General features: G+C 47.0%; 1 protein-coding gene across 1 annotated transcript; it reads left to right on the top strand.

Moving 5' to 3' along the window:
• Positions 1–208: 208 nt before the first annotated feature.
• Positions 209–3,007, top strand: LOC119971417 (putative nuclease HARBI1). The gene has a single exon (XM_038806905.1). The coding sequence runs from the start codon at positions 727–729 to the stop codon at positions 1,891–1,893; it is 1,167 nt and encodes a 388-aa protein (XP_038662833.1). The 5' UTR covers positions 209–726; the 3' UTR covers positions 1,894–3,007.
• The last annotated feature ends 19,212 nt before the right edge of the window (positions 3,008–22,219 follow it).

Here is a 22,219-nt window from a genome sequence, read left to right on the forward strand (position 1 = left end):
GCCATTAGCTCCAGAAAAACACCCCCTCTCGAGCGATAGCGGAACCATCGTTACAAACGTCCCTCCCTCCGTGTTAGAAACTCCGGCTCAGAAAGTCAAATCGGTCAGGGTGCTGAGTAAACAAAAGCTGCCGGAGGAAGAGTGCAGGCGCACTTAGTGTTTCCGGAACAGGGGGCGGGGTCTATAGGACTGGGCGGGGCCCGTCCTGGAGTGGGCGGGGCCCATGTTTCCGTTGCCGTTTCCGTTCTTACGCCGAAAATTAGTGCGAGTGGAGCCGGGCGCGGCTGGGTGTCAGGAGGCGGGCCGGCCTCGCCCTCGGAGTGGAGCCGCCCGCCAGCCCGCCCGGGGGGTCGGCCGCTCGGACCAGCCGCTTCCGCTGTCCCGAGGCCGCCGCGCCCGGGATTTTCCTGATGTTGCGCCTCTGTTGCACCCTGGGAAAACTCCACGGCCTCACGTGACCCCTGGCGGAAGTGAGGCAATTGGGCAGCTTTGAGGAGTCCCCCCTTTTCACAAACTTTGCTGCTTTCTGGCTCCACCAGGGGCAAATCCCCAAGCTCAGCCCTCCACAGGCTCTGCCCACTGAGACCCTCACCCCTCCTTCTGGTGCTGCAGTCTTCCATCCCAAATCCTTCCCACATCCTAACATTGTACAGCCCACCCCCACCATTCCCCCTTCCCCACCTTCCCATCCCATCCCAGCTGGACACCAAACCACTGGGGGACGGTATGGCATTCCCCATGGGCATTCCTCTCTATACCATCATCGTGGAAGACGAGGAGGAGGAGGAGGAGGAGGAGCAGCAACGCATGGAGGCGAAGAGAATAAGGCAGCATGGCAAAAGGCACCACCCAACCAGGTACTACCCTCCTCAGCGTATCTACAGGCAGCGCAGGTCCTTTGAAGACCTCTCGGAGGATCTCTGTGTTCGAAGGGTGCGATTGTCCAAGGGTGCCATTGCACATTTGTGCGAGCTCCTCCGTGAAGATCTTCAGCCACACTCCACTGCCAGGACTGCTTTGTCTGTCGAAATGAAAGTGACCACTGCTCTGAATTTCTTTGGCACTGGATCCTTTCAAGGTGCTACGGGGAACATGTGCAATATCAGCCAAGGAGCGGTGAGGGCCGCCATTCAGCAGGTCACAGACGTGCTCTTCAACAGAGCTCCAGGATTCATCAACTTTGGCATCACGCCCAGGCAGCAGAGGGAAAGAGCAAAGCAGTTTTGTTACATTGCGGGTTTCCCCAAGGTTCAGGGTGCCATAGGTGGCACCCACGTAGCTCTGAAGGCACCAGCGGAACAACCACTTATATTTGTGAACAGGAAGGGGTTCCACTCACTAAATGTTCAGATTGTCTGCGATGCCCACCAGCAGATCCTGTATGTAAATGCCAAGCATGCAGGCAGTTGTCATGACGCTGTCATTGTACAGCACTCAACACTCCCAGACCTTTTCCACGAGGATAATCATGTACAAGGCTGGCTCCTCGGAGACCAGGCGTATGCATTGCAGACGTGGCTAATGCCCCCACTGAACCAACCAAAAACACAAGCGGAGGATGCATACAATAAAGCTCAGGCAGCAACACGAAACGTGGTGGAGAGGACCATAAGACTGTTAAAAAGCAGGTTTCGCTGCCTGGACAGATCCAGTGGAGCTCTGCAGTACACTCCCCAAAGGGTGGCGAGGATCGTCATAGCATGCTGCGTTCTGCACAATTTTGCACTGCAGGAAGGCCACCTATTCAACATAGACGACGAGGAGCCACTGCTCCCCGAGGAACGAGAATTGCAGGCCCCAGCGTTTGAGGAGGATGAACAATTGGATGATTCATCCTTGATTGCTGCAACGGCCATCCAAAATCGGATTGTACAGGAGGAGTTCAACCATTGATGATGTAGCATTTAACTCCTTCTGTGCCAAATACCAAGACAGTGATCTTCCTGGAAACCACTACAGACCTTAGTATGTGACTGCTGAGCAGCCCTCAATGCCCAAACAGCACTGTGACAATATTTATCAGCGGCGTATAAATGTTCACGCCAGCTGAATGTTCCTGTCCCTGAATAACTTTAATGTTCATGAGTAACCGAGCACAAAATCAGTGCAGATTGTACAGTAATAAAAGCAGGTTTTAGAGCTGAAGCAACGAACGTCATACTCCTTATTTACATCCTGATTCATCGCGGTGATGAGGTGTCACTTCCGATATCACTCCTTGGTTACTATCTTTGTGCACCACCTGAGGGCCAGGCTGGCAGGCGATGGGTGGCACTACATGCTGTACAGGAGGACTAAGGTGGCTCTCTACCCATGGCGGCCGGGTCTCAGTGAGGAGCTGCACGCAGATGGCTGTTTCTCTGGAGGGAGCTCCTGGGCAGCCTGGTCTTGCCTGCCAACACCTGCAGGCATCGAGCTGTACGGAGGACTGGCACATGCCGCTGTCCTGAGAGATGGCAGTACCAGGCTGGCGATTTCAGTCATCTAACGGAGCTTAAACTGCCCACTGCGCTTTTAGAACACAATTAGGCCAGAACTTACGCCACCTCATATGCAGGTGATTTACCCAGGAAATCTGTGTGAGACATCCCAGTCTAGTCAATGGGATAACTTGCTAATGTAGCAGACATGAGAATTTCAGTGTTGATAGCATTACTTTCGGTAATTGGGTAGTTTGTAAGTTGTCCTTTCAACAACGTTAGCAAATGTAGGTTTAGTGCTTACACAATGAAAGCAAAACTTTTTAAAACTCATAATGCTAACTGTTTTGCAACAGTAACGGAAGGTCCCTCATTTGTCAACCCAAGTGTTCTGTGATAAATCTCAAATTGGCGTAAGGGTGGACTGGTGTTTGCAGTGAATGTTTCGTCTGCTATTTGACTTTGTGCATTAAATAACTTGAAATTGCGAATGGACAGAACAGAAAAATACTGTTCAGAGTAACCACTAATTTAAACTTATTTTTAATGGCTGTATGTTCTAACTTCATAAAAAATAGAATATTTAAGTGTTACCATGCTGATGGATCAAAATGGTCTTCAAGAAAAATGCTCCAGTGTTACACAGAAGCTCATATCTGAGCACACACTTGCCATATAGTTTACAAATACAGTTGCATGTGCATCCCACATGCCCGGTCCGTGTAGCCCCATTGAAGGTGCCTGGTGAAGTGGGAAATTTCTAAATCTACTCTGCTGCATCATGAATCTTGATTCATGGCACCACTCTCATTTTTGAGTCAGGAGTCATGGCTGAGAGCCCATTCCTGAGACTGAAAGAATATAATTTCGGCTGACGCTTCAGGGCAGAAATGAGGCAGTGGTGCACTGGTGAAGGTCTATCTTTCGGATGAGATGTCAAAGCTTGGCCCTGTCAGTCCACCCAGTGCACATAACAACGGCGTTATTTAAAGAATAGCTGGCAAATTGTCTTGACCAACATTCACCCCTCAGCCAACACCCATTAAAGCTGGTTTCTGCTCTTTTATTGTTTTCTCTGCATAAAATGGCTGTGTTAACTTGCACTGCAACAGTGACTAAGCTTCAAATGCACTGCGCCTCTGGTAGTAAGTGCTTCTGGAAGTCCTGATGGTGTCATTTTTGTCACATTATTACAAGTCCTTTTGCACATACTGCCATTAGAATGGGTTCTTTTGGTGATCGTTTCCCGAATGCATTCAACAGCATTAAAGCACAAGGCCGTCCCATATTTTTCAGTGGTGTTTTCCTGACGGGATTGTGTTTGAAGCTATTCTAGTGAAATGCCCATATCAACCTGAACAAACATCAGAACAAGAATATTATATAAACATCGAAAAATGGGTAGGGATAACTTAAAAAGGGATTCACAAAACTGAGATGAAAACAAACTGTTGGAAGTGCATGTCAGATTCTGAAAGAGAAATCTAGGGGAAGTATTTACCAGAACACACTTTTCAACAGGTTCATTGACTTACTTTGTATTTCTGCCATTTTCTGTTTTTTATTTATCACTTCTTTTTACACCGATTATATTAGTTTCTGCACCCTAACATTCAATGTTGTATGACATTTCTTATAAACAATCACCTAATGTCCTCTTGAATGCCTCGATTCTGCCTCCACCACACTTTACTAAACATCTGAGGGCAGCACGGTAGTACAAGTGGCTAGCACTGTGGCATCACAGCGCCAGGGTCCCAGGTTTGATTCCCCGCTGGGTCACTGTCTGTGCGGAGTCTGCACGATCTCTCCGTGTCTGCGTGGGTTTCCTCCGGGTGCTCCGGTTTCCTCCCACAGTCCAAAGACGTGCAGGTTAGGTGATTGGCCATGATAAATTGCCCTTAGTGACCAAAAAGGTAAGGAGGGGTTATTGGGTTAGGGGAGAGGATGGAAGTGAGGGCTTAAGTGGGTCGGTGCAGACTTGATGGGCAGAATGACATTCTTCTGCACTGCATATTCTATGTTCTATCTGCTGATTTGTGCGAATTACTGAACTGATCTGATAAGAAATACAAACAGGAGTAGGGTTCGAGTCTGCTCTACTATTCAGGAAGCTTGTGGTTAACCTTTGGCCTCAGCTCCACCTCCCCCATCCCATCCTCATATGCTGCAACTCCCTTATACTCTAAAATCTATTGAACTCAGCCCTGAATATACTCACTGGGTTTACATTCACAGCTATTTGCGACCTCACCAGAACTCTATATAACTGCAGCCAGAATTCCCACTTTTATACTCCTAAAGCCATGCAATAAATACCAACGATCATTTACCTTCCTAATTACTTGCTGCATCTACATGTTAATTTTCTGTTTTTCATGTGTAAGGACGTCAAAATTCCTCTGACCACCAACATTTAATAGCATCTCATTATTTAAAAATTATTAGATCTTCTATTATCAAAGTGATAACCTCACATTTCTCCATATCATACTCCCATCAGCCATCATGTTGCCTTCCCACTTAATGTATCTATCCCTCCACAGCCTGTTCTCCTCAGCTCACTATCCCACCCAGCTTTGTATTGTTAGCTGTCCTTTTATCCAAGCCATTATATAGATTGCAATTAGACAAGACATCAGCACCGATCCTTGCCATAGACCAGCAGCTTCCTCTCATAAAACCATATTGACTTTATTTGATCATTTAGAATTCTCTGTGCAAGATTTTCTTAATAATACATTAATGTATTTTCCTGATGGCTGATGTCAGGCTAACTGGTCTGTGGTTCTCTGTTCTCTGTCTCCCTCCTTTCTCAAATAGCAGTGTGACGTTTGCTCTGACCTGTTGGGACCGTTCTAGAATCTGGGGAATTTTGGAAAATCATAACCGACGTGTCCATTATCTCTTCAGCTACCTGTTAAAACCCTCGATATAGACCATTAGGTCCCGAGGATATGTTGTATTTTTAATCCCCTAAACTTCTCCAATATGTTTTCTCTGCTAATATCAAATACCTTAAGTTTTCACTCTTATTAGTCCCTTGGTTCCCTATTATTTATGTTTTTAGCCTGTAATTTATGCTTTCTACAGTGACAACCTACACCTATTTGTTTAATGTTTCTGCGTTCCTTCATTACATGAGAGATGACTCCTATCTCTGCCTCTAAAGGATTGCCATATACTTTAACTACTTCCTTCCTTTTTATAAATTGTAAAAGCTCATGCAATCTGCTTTTGTATTCCTGGCTAATTTACTCACATTCTATTTTTTCCTCTTTTTTAATTAACTTTTTGGGAATGCTTTTCTAGTTTATAAAGCACTCCCAATCAGCTTACTGCTATTCTTTGCAACATTATAAGCCCCTTACTTCAGTCTAATATCCTTTGTTTCCTTAGAAACCATGGACGATCTTGTCTATTTTTGATTTTCAATGAAATGTATTTTTTGTTTCGAATTGATCCTTTGAATGCTTCCCCCTGTTTATTTGTCACCACACCCCTTTTCCTTTTGTTCAAACAACCTTTAACCAGTTCTTCCCTCACACCCATGTAATTGGTTTTGACTAAGTTAAGATTAGTGTTTGGAACTGGAGTATGGCACTTTCAAACTTACTTTGGATTTCTAATAACCTTTTCCCCAGTGATCTTTTGCTGAGATTACTAATTAAACCTGCCTCGTTTCAGAATACTAGATCAAAAATAGCTTTATCCCTACTTGGTTCCACAACATATTGTTTCAGGAAGCTTTTGCAAAAGCATTCCACAAACTCATCTTCTAGATCACATTTGTCCATTTGATTGGTTCAATCTTGTTGGAGATTAAAGACCAACACAATCACTGCATTGTCTTGGCTACAAACTCCTTGTTTCTTGCTTTTTACTCTGTCCAATACTATAATCATTCTTGGAGGGGGGGACGTGGGGGTCTTCCGGTGACGGCCAGGGAGTGAATGGTCAGATATTTGGTGGCTCCCGCCTGAGGTGGATTTCTTTGGTCCTTCCCCGCCCGAATCATGTGGTATTGAATGGCAGAAGGTGCATGAGCACTGAGGGAATGTAAAACTCCTCTGGTGGGTCTGGTTTAGGGCTCATCAGACAAGAAATGCAACGAGAAAGAAACAGCAACTTGAGCAAGAAAGTTTTTGCGGTGCGACACAGGAGAAGATGGCGGAGAGCAGGCGGGGGAGGGGGCAGTGCTGCCGGCCAGTGGTCTACAGATCAGCTAGTGGAATTCTTCGACATCAAGTTCCAGCAGCAGAGGATGGAGGACTTGGCTAAAGTGGCGGAGCCGCTTCGGGCGATGATCAAGCAAGTGGAGCAGAGGCACAGGGTCTGGCGATCCAAAAGTTGGAAGAGTCGGTGGGGAGCATGAGGATCGGTTGAACTCGCTGGAAGATGTAGACATCTGGGATGGCCACTTGTAAAGAATCACGGGAAATATGGCCAATGCAGGATCCAGGTGAACTCAGTGCTTAAGTGTATATTTGCCACTAGATAACCAGACACGATCGAAACTCTCAGCCGATTTGCATTCTAATGGCCCATTTCTCCAGAACAAAAGACTTGTACTCAGGTATCAGATACAGACACATCGGCGCCACTCCCTTCACCCGGGAAGCCCAAACAGCCAAGGTAGATGACCGCTCAGGACATGCCCAGACATCAAGGCACAAGCCCCTTTATTGGCTAAAATCGAAGGCAGTATCGAAGCCTGCCGAATTATTGGGTGCAAAGCTAAGGACCGCGCAAAAGAGCGCGAAACCCCTGAAGGATAAAAAGAGACACTGCCATGTGCTCAGTCTCTCTTGGCCCCGGCTTACGCCTAAAACCAATTGCAGCATCACAACCAGAAGCAAGTTCAAGACCAATGACCGCTACCAGACGGAGGAGCCCAGCAGAAACAAAGTCACTTCTCCAGACCCAGCCATGCAAGATCCGAACAAAGGCCTTGTTCCTCTGCATAAAGCCGGTGTCTGAAGTTAAGTACAGGTTGTTGTAGTGTTAGGTGTAATTTAGCTTGTAGTGTTTTATGTTGCATGTCGAAGTAATTCTTGTGTGTAAATAAACTATCATTGAACTTGAACTAACTAACTGGTTGTTTGGTCTTTTATCGATATCCGGTAAAACCTTGTGGTGGTATCATTTGATATCTGGCGACTCTAAAGAGCATCAGTATTAAATGGCGACATTACTCCAGTGCCGATTACCAACATTATTAGTGACACTGGTGTGATAGAATTCCACTCATTAAAAAGAGCAACATTATTGGCGACATCTGAGGGGACTCGACCGAGAAATGATTTTGTCACTCCGAGAGAACCCACAAAACTTTGCATTAGAAATCCAATTGAGGAAAATTAAAAGAAACCACAAGTGTAAGGCCCGCATCGATCAAATCACCAAGATTCAGAACTGTGTATTAACGTGCATGCGTACTAACAGGGATATAAGGTAACCTTGTTAGATTTTGTTGCGTAAAACTATAGGAAGTATTGTGAACCGGAAAATAGCTTAGGCCATACCCGCTGTTCGAATCGCCGCCTTATTCCCCTGTCCCAAATTTACGGTAGAGAAACCGAGATTACGGTCGGAAAAGAGATACTAGTAGCAATGGCAGCGAAGGCAATGGAATGCCTAATGAACCCGCAGGAACCCGAGGACGCAGCGACCGGTAGAGCAGAGCAGTGCCCCATATGGGAAGAGGAATTACGGAAGTATTTGAAGGGGAAAGGATGGCCCTTTTGGTCTGAGTTTTGTTCAAATGAAGAGTCAGGTCCAGGAAGCATAGGACAAACCTGGTGGGACAACCTAACCGAGGTACATAAAAAGAATGCAGGGAAAGTTCATAAGCCAATGCAATCGTGTCCTATCTGGCACAATTGCGAGGCACAGAGGGTCGTGAGGACGCTCTGCAGACAGCGAATTGAGAAAGAGGAGAAGAATGAGGGAAACTTTAGTGAATGGGAGAAAATTAATGAGCAACTCCGGGAACAGTTGGCAGCTAAAGACAAGGAGATGGCTGATGTCAAACGGGCACACCAATCTTGTTTAGTTCACCTTAGCAGCTTTCAGACCCAGTACGATAAGGCCTACCAAGATGCACAGCGTGCAATTTTGTACGAGAAGAGACGAAACAGCAGGTAGAACAGCTAAAGAAACAATGCGCAGATTTGAAGGCAGCTTTACGAGCACTCCATAGTTCCACAACGGAACAAAGACAGAGTTCAGTAGACCACTCCAAATGTAGGCAACAAATATCAAGGCTACAGTCACTGCTTTCAGTGCAAAACAGATTCAGAGACACCTTTGGACCGAATTTAGATGAGGAGAATGGCCCCAGTTGGCAAGAACTAAATGAAACCGCCCATAGATATGTGGAGGATACAGAAAATCAGAATAGAGCCCCCCAGGCCTTGAAAAGGAAAGCCCCCGCACCACCAACTGCGCAGGCAGCACATACCCACATGAATCCAGTCACCACACAGCGCACGTCACAGGATCGCGAGGACCCTGATTTTGTTTACACCACCCCACTAACCATTACACAACTGAGAGATGCGTGCGACAAAATAGAACCATTCCAACCTACAGCAGAACCGGCTAAATTTCTTTGAGAGAGTACAACAGCAAACGGTTATGTACGGTCCCTTCCTCGAAAGGGAGGAAGTTAAGCTTATAGTCATGTGCCTTGACCCGTCCGTTAGCTCAGCTTTACCAGATCCACAGAATGTCGGAGGAGGAAGTCTCCAGGAGATGAAGGCAGCTATTTTGGACGCGATTGGTTACAACAGAGGAGACCCCGTAGAAGGTCAAAACCAACATAGACAAAAGAAGGGAGAGCATCCAACTGCATATGCAGGACGCCTTTGGATACACTTTAAAGGGGTCTTTGGGGATTTAGTCTGCACACACTTAGATAACGTCAACACAACCAAATGGGCCTCCACTTTAGTCTTCCACGCCACAGAAGCAGGTCAAAAAGCCTGTGTGAATTATGACCCTGCAGATGCCACGCATAATGAAGTGTGACTTTAAAGAGACTCTCCAGATCTTGGGAACAATCCCTACATAGAAAGGCAGATCAGGAGAAGGCAGAAGCAAATATGAACCCAGTCAGGACACATCAGCATCCCACATGGGTAAATAAGGGCAGAAATGAAGGTCAGCACCCCAGAGTACAGGCACCACGAGGTTGGTATAATTGTGGACACATGGGACATTATGCCCGCGAATGCAGTGCCTCCCCCGTACCAGCAACGGAACCAGCCATCGAACGCCCCACATAGGAACAATGTTAGGCCCATACATAGCATTAGCGCCCGATCAGATAATGCAGCGACCAATAGCACAGATTGACGGTGTTCGGACTCCCCAACTTTGATCTGCGACACACTCTGGGAGAAATCAGGCACACCAGTAGTCACAGGCAGAGTCCAGTGACATCCAGTAGAGTTCCTTTGGGACACAGGAGGATCCCGCACCACTTTAAACTCCTCCACAATGTTTCAGCGCGACAAGTGTCCCACCACTAGACACCATCACTCTTAGTGGATTTACAGGACATGTACAGCAGGGATACATTACGACCCCCGTAGATATTCAAATCGGAAACATTAAAACCAAGCACCACGTTGCTTTAGTCGACTTGCCGCAAACAGCCTAGCACATTTTAGGAATTGACTTTATGAGCTCACACAACCTTTCCTTTGACCCCGTGAATAAGTGTGTTTGGAAAATGGCCAGAACAGCAAGAGCCCTGCCACGCTCACAGTAGGAGACTACGAACACAGAATATGCGCAGTGGGAGATTATTGGTTTGACCCACAAGCGATTACCACAGATAAGATGATTAGAGAGGTCCTAAGGAATCATAAAACATCCTTCGCCCAGCACAAGCACAATTGTGGAAAAAAATCCAGGAACAGTCACAATTACAAGTCCCGATCCCAAGCCCCAGAAGCAATACGGTTTCCCACAGCAAGCCGAGGGTGAGATTGCAAAAGTAATACAAACCTTGCTAGAGCATGGCATAATTCGGTCCATAGCCTCAACAAACAATGCCCCAATTTGGCCCATAAAGAAACCAGACGGTCAATGGAGATTAACCATTGATTACTGAGAACTCAATAAAGTAACCCCATTAGCAGCCCCCACCGTTTCCACGAGTCCCGAAACAATGCTAAAGCAGGGAGTACATGCAAAGTACTTTACTGTGCTGGACATTAGCAATGGCTTTTGGTCTATTCCTTTAGATAAGGCTTGCCAATACAAGTTTGCGTTCACATTCCAAGGACAGCAGTATACATGGACATGCCTCCCGCAGGTTTCCACAACTCCCCCTCCATCTTTCACCGACAATTGGCCAACGGACTTTCCAAATTTTCCCGACCTGAATGCCTTATTCAGTATGTGGATGACTTACTCCTACAGATGGACACAAAGGAAGAGTATGTTAAGCTTCTTTCCGAATTACTAGGTCTCATACAATCGGATGTAAAGTTAACCCGAAAAAGCCCAGATCCTTAAAGAAAAGGTCCTTTACTTAGGCACCATTATCACACATGGAAAAAGAGAGATAGAACAGAAATGGATTAAATCAATAGTTAAATTGCCCTTGCCCCGCAATGTCACTGCACTCCAGTCATTTTTAGGATTAGTTGGGTATTGTAGGAACCATATAGATGGTTTTGCCACAAAGGCAGCCCCACTTTCCGAGCTCCTTAAAAAGAATGCCCCATGGGAATGGCTTCCTCAGCACACGCACACCATCAGTGAATTAAAACATGCCCTAAGTACAGCCTCTGCTTTGCAGGTACCAGACCCACATTTTCCCTACGCCATAGAAGTAGCGACCACTGACCAAACCCTCGCTGCAGTACTATTACAGGAAAGACATGACCGTTTAGGACCCATAGCCTATGCCTCACGAGTTTTGGATCCCATGGAACAAGGATTTTCAGCCTGCGAACGGCACTTGCTCGTAGTCTTTTGGGCAGTTCAATATTTTGCAATTATCACAGGCCTTAACCCAGTAATGATTTTAACCGAGCACACCCCAACGCAGCTATTGTTAGATGGTAGGTTAAAAGATGGTTCAGTCAGCCAGATTAGAGCAGTTCGCTGGACATTGTTATTACAAGGAAGGGACATTACAGTTAAACGTACAAAGACCCACACATTTTTAGCAGACAACCTCCAGTATGCAGGAACCCCACATGAGTGCCGGATCATTTCAGCCAAACACCACACAGGACCCTTTATTCCAAAATCGCTTAGGTAGTAAAGCTCAGAATTCCCCGACCACGGATAACTCTTAAAAAATTTATGTAGATGGTTCCTCCACCATTGACAATGGAAAAAGAATAACAGGATGCAGTATTTATGTGGAAGATGCGCAGGGACGTGCATTAGAAGAAATATCTTTAAAATTGCCAGGTCACTTAGGATCGCATGCAGCCGAATTAGCCGCAATTGCACATGTAGTGCAGAACCCAGATTCTTTCCCGAACCCCGCAGATATATATTCGGACAGTTTATATGTCTGTAATAGTTTGACAGAATTCCTGCCCCTGTGGGAATCTAGAGGATTCATATCCACTGATGGTAAAGCCCTACCCTCAGCCCCGTTTTTGAAGCATATTCATGAGACAGCACAAAACCCCACATATGGCATAATCAAAGTCAGAAACCATTATCGTTCCTCCCCACCCAGTAACGTAAAGGCAGATGCCTTACCAAGTCAGGATCATGACATGGTCACTTTTGGAAAACCCCCGAGAGTGAACTGATACACGCAGTCCAGGTTTCACAGACCAATATCGAAGATTTAGCCCAGGCCCAAAAGGCAGACGACTCTTCAGCACGTTTTAGACGGAAACTTCCCAGCCCCCTACGACAAATTCAAGGACACACTGACGCTACAGGACGGAACAGTATTAAGGAATGGAATGTATGTGGTCCCCACCCAGGACAGAAACCAGATAATTTGCCAGTTTCATGACGGACACGGCCATCAGGGATAGAAATCACCATTGCCCACTTAAGACCTTTTGTGCTGGTGGCCCGATTTAAAAACAAACGTCACGCATTATGTTGACAATTGTTTAATCTGTGCACAGAATAATCCAGAAAGATACTTCAGGAAAGGACAATTAAGACACACCCAACCTGTTAATGGTCCATGGACGAATTTACAGCTCGATTACATTGGTCCCCTCCCCCCCTGCAGAAATGGTTTTAAATATGTGTTGGTAGTGATCAACACCTTCACAAAATGGGTGGAAGCAATTGGCAACAGCCAAGATTTTAACACAGAAAATATTTACACGCTGGGGACTCCCCCACAGCATTGAATCGGACCAAGGTTCACATTTTACAGGCAGAGTAATGCAGAATGTCCTAACGATTTTTGGAATAAAACAAAAATTCCAAATTGCTTATCACTGCCAATCCGTGGTTTTGTGGAACGTTTGAATCGGACCCTGAAAGCTACTATTAGGAAAATGGAGGAACAGCACAACACCACATGGGACACAGTTCTCCCATTTACCCTTATGTTTATTAGGAACACAATATCAAGTTCCACAGGATTCACCCCCCACACCCTCATGACCGGAGGACCCATGAAAGGAACTGAATATTTATAAGGACTTGATTTGGCCAGCCCCACAGTCACCGCCCTCACTCACGGAAAAGTAGTCCAACAAGTCATGGAAAATATTAAAGCAGCCCAGCTAGCTGCAGCTGTCCAACTAGGCGCTAGGAAAAAGCAGAGGAAGGCCTGCTTTGATAAAACAGTCCACCCAGTAGAGTATACAGTTGGTCAGCAAGCAATGGTTTCCTTGTATAAACCTAGTTTGTTCCTCTCCCCTAAATTTGCAGGACCCTACTCCCTTTCGGACAAAGTGAGCCCCTTGGTGGACAAAATAATGTACCCTAATGAAAAAACAGATTGGTTCCATATGAACCAGCTTAAAGTTTATGGAACCCAATGCAGCCACTCACACCACGTTTCCCTGGCAATGGCAGATGAGTCAACCCTGCCCATCAACAACCTAGACCAGCGCCCCCCCCCCCCCCCCCCCCCAGTCACGACAGTACATCCACGCCCACAGACCCGACCTTGTCCCCGCCCACAGGAACGACTTTCCACCTTGAACTTGATGCAGACGCTAGCGACAGCACTCCTGAATTAATTGACTTTAATGACCACTGGCACAACTGCCCCGACTCCAGTCGCTCCAGCCCCTGGAACCATGACCAGGACATGTTTGGCCCCCTGTACCCCCTTTCACTGCCACAGCCAGAGCCATCGCCACCACCCGACAATGGAAATTTGCCCTTTGCAGCTGCCACCCCTCATGACCAAAGATTTCCCCATTGGCACAGCGACAACTCTTGTCGATTAATAAGGAATGACGATTCAGATCCCACGACGGCCCACACGGCCACGGCACGAAAACGCCAGACACAAGTTTGTCAACCGGGAGATGGTGATGACTCAGAGTCTACGGTAACCCTTTTGCAACGCTTTTTCATCCTGAACCTTGAGGTGTCCAGATGATGAGAAAAAGGAACAGCATGTGATTTACGGTGTCCTATTTTCTGATGGAACCTGCCCGCTTTCTTTCTTTCTTTCTTTCTTTCCGATCTCACATGGTTTTAATTAATGTTGGCCAGTTACAAAATTTCTTGCTACAGTCATGGTTACTCATCTGGCACCATTTACTGTCCAATGACTGTTAAAGGAACAAATTGTTGGATCCCATATGTTACAAATTCTTTCCGCTCATTCGGTCACCCAGGCAGTGGAGTAACGGCACTAATCCCCGCCCTGCCTGAGGACCCCCAATGCATCCGGTCAGCCAAGCACGGGTAGTGGAGCAATGGCACTGATCACCGCCCTACCCGGGGAATCCCACCCATTCTTGCCCTGCCGTGGCTCACACGCACCTCATGTTCCCGTCACTGCGAGTAATTTGGAAAAGCTCTTAACACTTCTTACTGTCCTTAGCAGATCTTTGTTTCCCCCTTATCTGTTCTTTTTGCGTGTGGTTTAAAGAATGCTCTTTGCATCGACTCTGTACTTTCAGCGACACTTTGGTCGCTACCCCAACTGCTATTTACATGTTTGACACACTTGTTGGTTATACATTTGCTGCTATACGTGAACTACCTCTGGACCCTGGACGGAGAAATTGTCCGCCCACTCACCGCAGCGACCACGAGCTGCGGGATTCCTTGCACTTAAACAGATATTTTTTTTTCGGATGTCTTGTCTCTAAAATGGCTATTTAAAAAAAAAAAATGAGTGAGTCACACGTGGTGACGATTCCAATGGGTAATTGAAGTAAGAGAGAGAAAGACAAACAAAACGAGATGTTAAGCAACGATAATAACAGATACCATGCTTGCACTCTCAGGAATATACAAAGAACAAAAAGACAAGATGAAGACAGAACTGATGACCCCCATTATAATCATCGCTGGACTCCTACAACTGCGCGCATTACAAGGTTTTGTACCCTGCCCCACACCCGCCCTGAACATGACCACACAACATGATACCCCTAGCCCGGACACCACACATGGAGATGCACACTGATACCCCCACATGGTGCGAAAACATTGTAAAATGGTATTCTTTTCCGATACAGTAGAAGCCCTTTTGGTAATAGCAATACTCTGCAGTGTCGTTCAGATACGTAGACTCTGCAAATGGCGAAGGAGAGCCTCCCGCTCCCCAATGTATACACTCCGAACCCCTTTCCTTGGAATCCACCAAATCCCACAAACCTTTTAAACCTTTTTTCTGACGAAATAAAGCTTGTATTTTTCTATGATTGTAATGGATTAAGTGGAGATGTGATGCTACTGTTGTTGTTTAAAATTTTGTATTGTACATAAGTTCCGTTTGATATTTGCCAGCAGCATGAGTGTAGCTTAGGTAATGACAGTTAGAGGTTCCCTTGTGTAAATACATTAAATGAATGATTAAATGTTTATAGTGGCCCCTTAGAATTTATGAATGTGTGACGTATTAAAAACTTAGGTAAATGCTCCAAAAACATAGGACAGAGTAGTGCAGAAGCTGTCCTTGACCAAGGGTAACCGGCACACCAAAGACAGATGAGGGATCAATAGTGTGATCCATCATGCTTCACGTTCAGGATCAAAAGGATGGGATGTAGCCATCAGGGATGGCCACTTACAAAGGGAAATATGGCCACTTGCAAAGAATCACAGGAAATATGGCCAATGCAGGATCCAGACGAACTCAGAGCTAGGTGTATATTTGCCACTAGATAACCAGACAGGATCGAAACCCTCAGCCGATTTGCATTCTAATGGCCCATTTCCCCAGATCAAAAGACTTGTACTCGGGTATCAGATACAGATACAGACACATCTGCGCCACTCCCTTCACCCAGGAAGCCCAAACAGCCAAGGTCAATGACTGCTCAGGACACGCCCAGCCATCAAGGCACACGCCCCTTTATTGGCTAAAATCGAAGGCAGTATCTAAGCCTGCCGAATTATTGGGTCTAAAGCTAAGGACCGCCCAAAAGTGCACAAAACCCCAGAAGGATAAAAAGAGACACTGCCATGTATTCAGTCTCTCTTGGCCCCGGCCTATGCCTGAAACCAATTGCAGCATCACAACCAGAAGCAAGTTCAAGACCAACGATCGCTACCAGACGGATGAGCCCAGCAGAAACAAAGTCACTTCTCCAGACCCAGCCACGCAAGATCCGAACAAAGGCCTTGTTCCTCTGCATAAAGCCGGGTGCCTGAAGTTAAGTACAGGTTGTTGTAGTGTTGGGTGTAATTTAGCTTGTAGTGTTTTATGTTGCATGTCAAAGTAATTCTTGTGTGTAAATAAACTATCATTGAACTTGAACTAACTAACTGGTTGTTTGGTCTTTTATCGATATCCGGTAAAACCTTGTGGTGGTATCATTTGATATCTGGCGACTCTAAAGAGCATCAGTGTTACTGGCGACATTACTCCGGTGCCGATTGGAAACATTATTGGTGAGTCTGGTGGGATAGTATTCCACTCATTAAAAAGAGCAACAAAGCAGAGATGGGGTTGGCGATGAGCAGCCAGAAAAGGCTGATGGAGAAGCTGGAGAATCTCGAGAACCACTCTAGGAGGCAAAACCTGCAGAACGTGGGGATGCCTGAAGGCATTGAAGGTGCACAGGCCGCCAGGTATGTGAGATCCTGATGGGGAGAGGCCTTTGACCATTCTCTTAGGTGGATCAAGCGCGCAGGGCATTGAAGAGGAGGCTGCAGGTGAGGAGCCACTGAGGACGATGGTGATGCTGCACCGTTTCCTGTTAAGGAGAAGATCGTGAGGTGGGCAAGGCAGACCAAGAAGTGCACTTGGGAGGAGAGTGAGCTGCGGATATACCAGGACATGGGAGCGGAGTTGGTCAAGCGGAGGGCCGGGTACAACTGGATCAATGACGCCCTCTACAAGAAGTGGGGGGGGGGACATTTGGAGTTTTGTATCCTGTCCACTTGTGGGTTATGCACCAGAAGCAAGAGTTTTTTTTGACTCGCCAGAGGACTTTAGGAGGGAACATGGGCTGGGAGGAGTGTGAGGACATTGAACTTTGGAGTGCAGTTTTGTGTAAAATGTGGGCACACAGGGTGGGTGGATTGGAACAGGTTATGGTGGGAGCAGTGGTGATGGTAAGTGTGCCTTTTCTTTTTCTTGAATGTTTGTTGTTGGGAGGGTTGGGGGTGAGGGGTGAATTGGGGGGGGGGGGGGATGAGGAGTAGTCAGAGCCCCGGGCGGGGGCCACCATGCTAGCTGGTTGGGTTAGTTAATGGGAATGAAATGGGGGTTGTCAGGAGGAGGGATTGGGGGTAATGGGTTGGTTTTTGGTTTGGGTATGGGGAAGAGAGTTGCAGCGAGGCAGGGTTGCTGACATGGGTGTGGTTGGTGTGGCGCAGTTGGTTAAGGAGGAAGGACAACGGACATCTTGGAGTGGGCCTGGAAATGTGCATTACGCGGGCCATGGTGAGCTGGCTAAAGAAGGGTTAAGGCTGATCGGCAGTGGAGGGGCGCGGGGTGCCCCCCCAATGAGGCTGGATAAGTGAAGGGTTAAATGTGCCGGTTAAATGGTTGCATGTTTTCGTGCACTTGAGGGGTTTGAAGGCGGATGTTGTGTTTCTACAGGAGATGCACCTGAAGCTGGGGGATCAGACGAGGCTGACAAAACGATGGGTGAGCAGGTGTTCCACTCAGGGTTGGACATGAAGATGAGGGGAGTGGCGTTGGTGGTGAATAAGAAAGTGACCTTTGAGGTGGATAGTATTGTATCCGACCCGGAGTGTGGGGTAGATACATGATGGTAAGTGAAAAGCTGGAGGGGATGTTTGTGATCTGGTGAAAGTTCATGCCCCAAATTGGAACAATGTGGACTTTATGAGGCAGATGTTAGGGAAGATCCCGCATCTGGACACGCAGCAGCTGATAATGGGGGCGATTTTATCACTGTATTGGATCCGAGGTTAAACCGGTCATGGTTCGAGGTTCTTGAAATGTTGGCAGTGTTGAGATAGTTGAGGAGGTTCATGGACTGTATGAGTGGCGGGGGGGGGGGGGGAGAGATCCACGGCGGTTTGGGAGGCCGACAGCAAATGATTTCTCGTAATTTTTACATGTGCACCGGGTGTACTCCTGGATCGATTTTCTCGTGATGGATAAGGTGCTGTTGGTGGGGGTAGCCGATTCAGAGCATTCCATGATTGTGGTTTCTGACTGGGTGTACTGGGTGGATTTGCGGGTGTTTCAGGGGAGGCCCAGCGGCTGCAGTGGAGGTTGGATGTAGGCTTGTTGACGAATGAAGCGGTGTGCAAGAGGGTGAGGCCGCCAACCCAGTGTATGTTGGGCGGAATGACACAATGGAGGTCTCGGCCTCCATGTTGTGGGAGGCACTTAAGGCAGAAGTCAGGGGTGAATTTATCTTGATCCAGGTGCACAGGGAGTGGGTGGAGCGAGAGGAGGCAGTGAGGTTAGTGGATGAGATTTTGAGGGTGGATCAGAGGTACTTGGTTGCGCCGGGGGTGGCACTACTAAAGGAGAGATAGGTGCTCCAGATGGAGTTTGGGTTGGTAGCCATGGAAAAGGCGGTAGGGCAATTGCGGAGGGCCGGAGTGGCAGTGTACAAGTATGGGGAAAAGGCGAGCAGGATGTTGGCGCACCAACTGATGAGGGAGCGATGAGGGAGATTGGTAGGGTGAGGAATGAGAGGGGGGGGGGCAAGGCGGTATCGGTCCCAGAAGGCATGAATGGGGTGTTTGAGGCCTACAGAAGATTGTATGAGTCGGAGCCTCTACCTGGGAGGAGGGTATAAGGAGGTTCTTGGACGTGCTGGAGTTTCCGAGGGTGGAGGAGGAGAAGGTGCAAGGCTGGGGGCACCGATTGGGCTGAGGGAGGTGACGGATGGCGTAGGATCGATGCCCCATGGCCGGATGGGTTCCCAGTAGAGTTTTATAAGAGGTTTGGTGCGGAGCTGGGGCCTCAGCGAGTGGGGATACACATCAAGACCAGGGGAAGTGGGGAGATTCCCCCGCGCCCCCCCCCCCAAACCACACACGCACATTGTCGTAAGCGTCCATTTAGCTGATTTTCAAGAAAGATAAGACCCGGAGCAATGGGTCGCACCGCCCGATATCGCTGCTAAATGTGGATGCAAAGTTATTCGCGAAGGTGTTAGCACCTCGGATAGAGAACTGTACCAGCGTGATAGGGGAGGACCAGACAGGGTTTGTGAAGAGGCGGCAGCTGTTGGCAAATGTGCGGAGGCTGCTCAATGTCAATATGATGCCCTCAGAGGGGCAGGAGGTAGAAGACGTGGTGGCAATGGATGTGAAGAACGCATTTTATTGGGTTGAGTGGGTGTATCTGTTAGAGGTGTTGGGTCAGTTCGGGTTTGGCCAGGGTTTTGTGGATTGGGTTTGGATGCTGTCCAAGGTGCCGATGGCTAGTGTCCGGATGAATAGGATGAGCTCGGTGTATTTTGGGCTGCATTGGGGGATGAGACTGGGGTGCCCGCTCTCCCCGTTGCATTTTGCTTTGGCAATAGAGTCATTAGCAATGCCACTTAGGGTGTTGACGGCTCGGGGAGGGATTGAGCAGGGTGGGGTCGAGCAAAGAGCATTGTTGCATGAGGACCATCTTTTTCTGTACATTTCGGATCTGATGTAGAGCCAGAGGGAATTTGGCCAGTTCTCGAAGTATAAATTGAACATGGGGAAAAGTGAGGTGTCCCCAATTAATGCTAGGGGCCGAGAGAGGAGGCTGTGGGAGTGCGTGTGTTTTCAGTACCTAGGGATTTGGGTGGTCCTGAGCTGGTCGCAGCTGCATAAATTGAACTTGGCCCGACTGGTACAGGGAATGAAAGAAGATGTTAAGAGGTTGAATATGTTGCCGCTGGGCTGGGCGTGTGCAGACAGTTAAAATGACGGTGCTACCCAGGTTCTTGTTTGTGTTCCAGAACCTCCCCATCTTTGTTCCCAAATCTTTTTTTGGGAAGGTGAATGGGATAACTTTGGGGTTTGTGTGGGCACAGAAGACCCCGCAGGCAAGGAGGGTGTTTTAGGAGAGTGGGGGGGGGGGGGGGGGGGGGGGGGCGGACGGGGGCGAATATCGCAATGGTGAGGAAATAGGCAGTGGAGGAGGGATCAGTGTGGGGGCGGATGGAGGCAGGGGCATATAGGGGGCAGTTCAGGTGCAGGTTAGGTGGGGTTATGGGAGGCGGCAGTGCTAACCACCCTTTGTACAGAAAGCCATCAGGCGTAACTTCACTACTGAGAACAGTGACAACGTTGAAATCACCAAATGGCCATTCATAAGCTTGCAGAGATTCACACACATCCTGCTGTGATTGCAGCTTCTCCAAAACTAAAACGAAACTAAAAAATACAGACACAACCAAGCTTTTCCTCAAAGCGAAACTAAAAAGCATAGCCAGAGCTCAGCTCTACCCACACGCTGACATCACTGCAACCACTTGAGCAGACAAACATTTCTTAAAGTGACATTCCCTTGACAGTAATTAACTGGGCAACACCAAATCAGTATGCTGGGGATTACATGAAAAACTAGTGGGAGTTACACATTGTAAAATGGAAACGAATGAAATCAGAGGCTGGAGAACAGGAGAAAGAGCAAACAATAGGAATGGAATGTATGGACAAACGGTACAGAGGCAGAGTGACCAGCAGGCAGCTGATGCGTTCAAGGATTTTGTATGCAAAGGTCAAGTATTTCCACACGGACAAACTAGAATGGGGAAAGAAATTAAAATCTTAAGGGAGACAGGCATACATCAATCCCTAATGTTAGAAGATATTTGTTGTTCAGAGGAATATTGAAGCAACAGTTTCTGATCAGCTGCATTCACAGTGAAACAAGACAAATTCCTTTGGTAAAAATAAATTAAGGAGTAGCTTGAAGATGGGAGAAGTGGATGTAGGAATGGTAAAAACACTGCCTATTGCAGGGATTCACTTCATTATAGGGAATGATTCAGTGCACCATATTCCACTGAAAGAAAGTTGAGCACGGTAAATGATCTGGTATACACACCAAATAAACATAAATCACACAGGGTGTGTCATATTAACATGCTTAAAAAGTATTGTGATGAGGACAAACAGAAGATATTGATAACAATGAAACAGGGAGAAGACAAAGGGTTAAATTCAGACAGCGACTTCACAAAAATTCATTTGGGTAATGATGAAGCCCTGGAAAATTTGACCAACTGGTCATGTTATCTTCTAGATGGTGGCACGGTGGCATAGTGGTTAGCACTGCTGTCTCACGGCTCGATCCCGGCCCCGGGTCACTGTCCGTGTGGATTTTGCACATTCTCCCCATATGTGTATGGGTCTCATGCCCACAACCCAAAGATGTGCAGCTGAATTGGCCATGCTAAATTGCCCCTTAGTTGGGAAAAAATAATTGGGTACTCTAAATTAAAAAAAAATTATCTTCCAGATGAGAGCCAGAGAGAATTAAAAGAGTTACTGTGTTCCTTTAAATGTATTTGAGAGGTCAAATTAGGTAGAAAGGAGTTAGCAATGCATGATGTAGATGTGGGGGGGGGGGGGGGTCACAATTCTTATACAACAACGACCAAATCGAGAATGGTTATCACAAGTGCAGAAAGAAATTGAATGTATGCTCCAAAATGACATTATTAAGTTCCAGAGATTGGAGCTCCCCTCTCCTAGTGCTAGTGCCGAAACTGGATGAAACACAAAGACTTTGTGTGGACTATCGAACGATGAATATCGTTACCAAGAGGGATTAATTTCCTTTTCCACATTTCGAAGATTGCATGGAAGAGTTGGACATTCCAACTTCATCACAAAGATAGATTTGATAAAGAGCTATTGGCAAGCACCTTTGACCAAAAGGGCAAAGGAGATCTCCGCATTCATAACGTCAAGTGGACTCTATCAATTTAAAATATGCCGATCGGATGAAGAACGTACCCGCAACTTTTCAGAGACTCACAAATTAAATTATTCAAAGTCTCAGTGACTGTGCAGTATAAATTGATGCTTTAGTGGTCTTCAGTCAAAGTTGAGAAGAACATCTGCGCCACTTAAAAGAACTGTTTGACCATTTGAAAGAAGCAAATCTCATCATAAATCTGGCAAAAAGTGAATTTGCTAAAGCCCAAATTTCATGTCTGGGACATATTGAGGATGGTGATCTAAGAGTGGGATGGGGATGGTTTGGGGCTAGGTGGATGGAATTGGAGGGG

The sequence above is a fragment of the Scyliorhinus canicula genome, chromosome 9 (assembly GCF_902713615.1).
Source record: "Scyliorhinus canicula chromosome 9, sScyCan1.1, whole genome shotgun sequence".
Taxonomy (NCBI): Eukaryota; Metazoa; Chordata; class Chondrichthyes; order Carcharhiniformes; family Scyliorhinidae; genus Scyliorhinus; species Scyliorhinus canicula.

Coding starts and splice junctions, on each gene's coding strand:
- LOC119971417 (XM_038806905.1), top strand. CDS start 727: ATGGCATTCCCCATGGGCATTCCTCTCTATACCATCATCGTGGAAGAC.